Below are 6,884 nucleotides of genomic sequence, written 5' to 3' on the forward strand. Positions count from 1 at the left end.
GGAGGGGGGGACTTTGTTGCTGTTTGCTGTTGTCGCATCTGTGACTGTTTGAATTGTTTAGTCATGTAGGTCGCTGACATGCATGGAAGTTGCATGCATATATCGCTCAACACATTTAAACTGTAGTCCATAGCCATTTGTGGACGTAATATGAACACTTTTTCTGTGTTTAACTAAGTAAGCTTTCATTCTTATTTTTTTAGGAAAATTGCAGATTGACATTCCAAAGAGATCTACAGGTGACAGGTGCTTTTATTAACAGACTTGGGTTGGACCATGAACTACAGGTACATGTTTATCCATGTCTTTGATTTCAAAGTACACTTGTGATATAGAAATACAGGTTTTATAATAATTTAGTTACATTAATGGGAATACATTTACCTATAGAAGAAGTATTAATTATCCTAAATATGATTATTCATCAGAATAAAGCTCTTTATGATACAATGAAAATTGAAATGAGTTGACAATTACATTATTAAGACTACACCAAAGCTCTAATGATTTGATGTACTTTCTATTGGTAAACATATCCAATCTATCCTACATGTAATTATTTATAATGCAGCAATGAATTAAATGATAATATAAAATAGCTAAAATTCATTTTAGGGTCACCAAGGATGTGTAAACTGCCTTGAATGGAACGACAAAGGATCGTAAGTTCGTGCAACATTCTGGAAAAGTCATAACACTGATAATAGCTGTTGTAAACAGCCAAAACATGTAAAAAAAAAAAATACATTGTGTCTTATGTTGATCATTGTTGATCCACCCATCTTGTGTGATGATAATAATGGGCAGATTGGTATAGGGATCTAGATTTAGTCATTTGCTTTTTATAAAAAAGCGACCAGGGTTTGACTTTCATGCCCTGCGACCTATGACCAAGGACCTCTGAAATTGTTTTTAGCCCACCATCATCAGTTGGTGATCTATTCAAGTCACCCTTCGTCCGCCGTCTGTCATTCCATCCATCCTTAAACAATTCTTGTTAGCGCTATTTCTCAGAAAGTGTTGGAGGGATCTTTCTCAAATTTCACATGAAGTTTCCCCATGATCCCTAGTTGTGCATATCATATTTTGGGACTAATGGCAAAACCAAAATGGCTGACGGGCAGCCATCTTGAATTTAGAGTTAAAGTATGTTAGTGCTATTTCTCGCAATGTACTGGAGGGTTCTTTCTCAAATCTTACATGTTCCCCATGATCCTTATTTATGCATATCATATTTTGGGACTGATCACAAAACCAAAATGGCCGACAGACAGCCATCTTGGATTTGAGAGTTTGTTTGTTAGCGCTGTTTTTCAGAAAGTTCTGGATGGGTCTTTCTCAAGTTTGACAAGAAAGTTCCTCATCACCCCTAGTCATGCATTTTCAATTTTGGGACAGAAGGAAAAACCAAAATGGCCGACAGATGGCCATCTTGAATTTGAGATTGAAAGTTTGTTAGCATTATTTCTTAGAATGTTCAGGAGTTTTTTTTCTCAAATTTCAAATGTTGGTTCCCCATGGTTCCTAGTTCTGCATTTCGAGTTTTCGGGATGATTGGAAAACCAAGATGGCTGGCAGGTGGTCGTATTGAATAAGGGAGAAAAAGTGTTTTAGCCCTATTGCTCAAAATGTTTTTTGGGGGGGGGGTATCTTTGTCAAATTTCACATAAGGGTTCCTCTTGTACTTAGTTATGCATATCAAATCATATCGGCCGACCATCTTGTTACAGTTTAAGTTTGATATTGCTATTTCTAATTAACTGGAGGAATTTTTCTCAAATTTGGTATGTAGATTCCCCTTCACTCAGTGGTCCTGAGTTGTGCATGCTAACTTTTGAGGTTGATAAAAAGATTGATTATGATGGCAGATAGGCAAATTGATCGAACAGAAGAGAAAAGATCAAACTGACAGAACTAATGAAGATGGTACTATGGTAGGCGCCAAGATCCCTCTGGGATCTCTTGTTTGTATTCATTGTTGTGATTCACACCTCAGTCTCGTTTACGTAGAGGTCCTATTAAACTTAGACCACTCCACACCTCAGTCTAGTTTACGTAGAGGTCCTATTAAACTTAGACCACTCCACACCTCAGTCTAGTTTACGTAGAGGTCCTATTAAACTTAAACCACTCCACACCTCAGTCTCGTTTGCGTAGAGGTCCTATTAACCTTAGACCACTACCTCAGTCTCGTTTACGTAGAGGTCCTATTAAACTTAAACCACTCCACACCTCAGTCTACTTTACGTAGAGGTCCTATTAAACTTAGACCACTCCACTCCTCAGTCTAGTTTACGTAGAGGTCCTATTAAACTTAAACCACTCCACACCTCAGTCTACTTTACGTAGAGGTCCTATTAAACTTAGACCACTCCACTCCTCAGTCTAGTTTACGTAGAGGTCCTATTAAACTTAAACCACTCCACACCTCAGTCTCGTTTGCGTAGAGGTCCTATTAACCTTAGACCACTACCTCAGTCTCGTTTACGTAGAGGTCCTATTAAGCTTAGACCACCGCACACCTCAGTCTTGTTTACGTAGAGGTCCTATTAAGCTTAGACCACTGCACACCTCAGTCTTGTTTACATAGAGGTCCTATTAGGTAAGCTTAGACCACTGCACACCTCAGTCGAGTTTACGTAGAGGTCCTATTAAGCTTAGACCACTGCACACCTCAGTCTTGTTTACATAGAGGTCCTATTAGGTAAGCTTAGACCACTGCACACCTCAGTCTAGTTTACGTAGAGGTCCTATTAACCTTAGACCACTACCTCAGTCTTGTTTACGTAGAGGTCCTATTAAGCTTAGACCACTGCACACCTCAGTCTTGTTTACGTAGAGGTCCTATTAGGTAAGCTTAGACCACTGCACACCTCAGTCTCGTTTACGTAGAGGTCCTATTAGGTAAGCTTAGACCACTACCTCAGTCTCGTTTACTTAGAGGTTATATGAAGCCTTGACCTCTTTGGGATGCCATCTCTGAGGGTACTTACTTTCCATTCAAAAGATTTAGCATGCATGAGTGCAATGAACTGGTAAAAACTTTCCTGTCGTTCACAAAGTATTCTTTTAAAATGTTCCAAAAAACATATGGTCAACACCCCTGACAATTCCTTGTATTATAAGTTCTGGACATCAATAACCAGTAAGATAAGTGAGGATTCTTATAAGATCAATCATGATCTCAAGAATTAATTCTTTCAGATAATTTTGTGAAACTGATTTGTCCAGGGCTAGTAAGTTTTACTGTATCATCAAATACCAAAGTAACAACATTCCATACTGATATTACACGATATGCTGTTAAGTCTATTGCATTCTTCTGATATCGTTTGCTTTGCTTGTGTTTAATCTTTGTGTGTTATGACTATGTGTTGGTGACTACAGATTACTGGCGAGTGGGTCTGATGATGTACAGGTGATAATCTGGGATCCATTCCTCCACAAACCGCTATCCACCATTCGCACAGGGCACCAGGGAAACATCTTCTCTGTAAAGGTAGTGTATGTCATATTTACGCTACTATATGTACTTAATTCTAACCAGGGAGCCTAGTCCTAAGAAAAGATCAATGACTATGAGGAACCAAAATTATTATGTAGAAGATGTTTTGTTATTCCAGACACAGCTGAACTTCACATTTCCTAACACTTAACCTGACAGATGAATAAGTTTCCGAATAAAAATGACATTCATTGATAATTATTGCAGATAACATGTAAGGTGTTTCTGTTACATCTTCAGAGAACATGTTGTTAAACAAACAAATTGTAAATGGCTCAAAACAAGACATGTGACTGCATTCATTAAATGACATAACAGTCATACACCCTAATATTGTAATAAGATGTGTCTATGAAGGTTTGAACAATTTTACATAGGCATGCCTATACAACATATTCATACTGGAAGTAATTATTTTGTAAGATAGATGAAAATCCTCTTCTTTGTGAAACTTTTCCAGATCTAGAACCCAATTCATTAGCACAATCACTGTTTATGGTAATCTGTTCTAAAGATTGTGTGTCCAGATCAGGAGTTTTCTTGTTCTAATTGACTGAACAATTCTGCAAGACAGTGTTTATGTTGTTAAGATGTTGTAATGTTTAAGTTGCCTATATAATTTCAGTTCCTGCCAAGTTCTCATGATTCTGTGATAGTGACTGGGGCAGCAGACTGTAAGATTCGTGTACATGACATAAACACACAAGAGACAACCCAGGTGTTTTCTTCCCATGCAGGGCGGGTAAAACGTCTCGCTGTGGCACCAAACGTCCCTTTTATGTTTTGGAGTGCTGCAGAAGATGGAACCATTATGTAAGTCTTTTATACACCTCCATGATTGTATCCACAAAATCACGGCTGTATCAATCTGCAATAAAAGATTTCCTTTGCCAGAGTACATATTTATTTGAGTTTTAACTTTTCGACCTTGTAGAAGCAAGAAAGGTGGTCATACTATTGTGTATAATTTACAAAGTCACAATAAATGTATATTCATTGGTACATGGTAAACCTGACACATGGTACAGAAATTACTGGATATTTAACAGACAACTTTTAATTGAATGGACATGTTACAGGCAACATGACTTGAGGACACCAGAGAAAAGCAGTGGTAACGGCAATCCTCAGAATGTACTTATTAACCTCAATGCTCACATGGCAGGGAGTGCGGAGGCCAAGTGTATCGCAGTGAACCCTCTGCGGCCTGACCTTCTGGCCGTTGGAGCCAACGACCCTTACGTCCGCCTGTATGACCGTAGAATGCTAAGCTGTAGGAGCATGAAGCTGCCAGCCGAATCTAGTACCAGGTATAATGGGGTTTTATTACTGTTTTTTGTAACAGTATTGTCTTTGTTTGCTCTGATATAAATGTAGAAAAATTTATAAATAATATCGTCTATCTGCTACAACTTTCCTCCGTAAACATTACAGGTGCAGTATTTGCAGCATGTAATTTGTCGATGTACCATAAAGCAGGTTATATATTTTGATGATTTTCTGGTTCTCTATTGAAATTTCTAAAATTTAACTGCTTAACATTTACATAAGTGAAATAAATATTGAAATGTTAATTTTAATCTTTATTGAAATAACAAAAGCTGTCGGGTAGTAGGTTTAGAATTGAAGACAATCATCTTTCCAAAAAATACAGACAAATGTATAGGTCTTATTTATATATTTTTTTATGCTAAATCATTAAAGAACATTAATTTACTAGGACAATATAAGGAACAAGGACATACCAGGTAATGCATTAATAGTGATTGAAGTTGTACTGGTGCCATGCATCAGAAATATTCAATGTGAAACTCACTTGAATATGTACAAAGTATTATCTGTGTTATTACATGTTTGTTTAAACTCATTTTCTACGATATACAGTTACATGCATAGTATTTATTGCTGTAACATAAAAATCACCATTGATAACGTGCATATACATTTAATGATCTAGCAAATTATCAGGTATCCTACTTATATATTTCTGATAAAATCAAATTATTGTATGAACAACACTAAGATGGATTGACCTGTTCAGATATAACAAACCTCATACTAATGTAATCCTCTGATATATGATAGATTGCCAAAGTTTTAATTGAAAAATTAATATAACTTAAATTTTTGGATTAAATCCCGTCATCATATTTGCTTGTCTATCATCAAAGACTGGGAATAAAAACCATCTCATAAAGAAATATTCAGTATATGATTGGAAATATCAGTATCCTCAAGTGAAGTCGTTTGGACTTTTTCAGATTACCATGGGAGATGTTGGACAACACTGCGAACAACCCACCAGAAGATTTTACCCTGCCTCAGGGCTGTGTCAAGTATTATATAGCAGGTACATACACACAGTTGGGTCTGCCTTGTTAGGGCTGTGTCAAGTATTATATAGCAGGTACATACAAGCAGTTGGGTCTGCCTCAGGGCTGTGTCAAGTATTATATAGCAGGTACATACAAACAGTTGGGTCTGCCTTGTTAGGGCTGTGTCAAGTATTATATAGCAGGTACATACAAACAGCTGGGTCTGCCTCAGGGCTGTGTCAAGTATAATATAGCAGGTACATACAAACAGTTGGGTCTGCCTTGTCAGGGCTGTGTCAAGTATATATAGCAGGTACATACACACAGTTGGGTCTGCCTTGTTAGGGCTGTGTAAAGTATTATATAGCAAGTAAATTACAAACAGTTGGGTCTGCCTTGTCAGGGCTGTGTTAAGTATTATATAGCAGGTACATACAACCAGTTGGGGCTGCTTTGTTAGGGCTGTGTCAAGTATTCTATAGCAGGTACATACAAGCAGTTGGGTCTGCGTCTGGGCTGTGTCAAGTATATTTAGCAGGTACATACAACCAGTTGGGGCTGCTTTGTTAGGGCTGTGTCAAGTATTCTATAGCAGGTACATACAACCAGTTGGGCCTGCCTTGTCAGGGCTGGGTCAAGTATTATATAGCGGGTACATACAAACAGCTGGGTCTGCCTTGTCAGGGCTGGGTCAAGTATATATAGCAGGGACATACAAACAGTTGGGTCCGACTTGTTTGATAATAATGCATTTGGATGTCTTAATTTCTACATAAATTTAGTTTGTGTCTCTAAGCCCAAGGTCAAGGACTCGGATGCTATGAACAGAAAAATAACTAAGACATGGAATATTGTAACATTTCAGTATTATTCTTGTCTTAGGACATTGTCTGATTAACTCACATGGCCCAAATATCAAGTGAGCTTATGTGATGGTGCAGCATTTGTCATCAACTTTTTCTTTAAAAGAATGTCTGGAGGGAGTTGGACTAAATTTGTCTTGAGTATTTGCCCTGACCCATGAAATTCAACAATAATGAGTTAATTCCCCCCCCCCCCCCACC

The 6,884-nt window shown here is 37.7% G+C and overlaps 1 protein-coding gene across 1 annotated transcript in view; it reads left to right on the forward strand.

The window, feature by feature from the left end:
- The window catches only part of LOC110448815 (WD and tetratricopeptide repeats protein 1-like), a 12,325-nt gene that overhangs the window by 1,289 nt on the left and 4,152 nt on the right, over positions 1-6,884 (forward strand). The window contains exons 2-7 of the mRNA XM_021495260.1: positions 204-287; positions 616-662; positions 3,388-3,499; positions 4,131-4,318; positions 4,585-4,815; positions 5,767-5,855. Of these exons, the coding sequence (XP_021350935.1) occupies positions 204-287; positions 616-662; positions 3,388-3,499; positions 4,131-4,318; positions 4,585-4,815; positions 5,767-5,855 (751 nt within the window). The remainder of the gene's footprint in view (positions 1-203; positions 288-615; positions 663-3,387; positions 3,500-4,130; positions 4,319-4,584; positions 4,816-5,766; positions 5,856-6,884) is intronic.

This window comes from Mizuhopecten yessoensis, unplaced genomic scaffold (genome assembly GCF_002113885.1).
Source record: "Mizuhopecten yessoensis strain PY_sf001 unplaced genomic scaffold, ASM211388v2 scaffold4347, whole genome shotgun sequence".
In the NCBI taxonomy this organism is placed as follows: domain Eukaryota; kingdom Metazoa; phylum Mollusca; class Bivalvia; order Pectinida; family Pectinidae; genus Mizuhopecten; species Mizuhopecten yessoensis.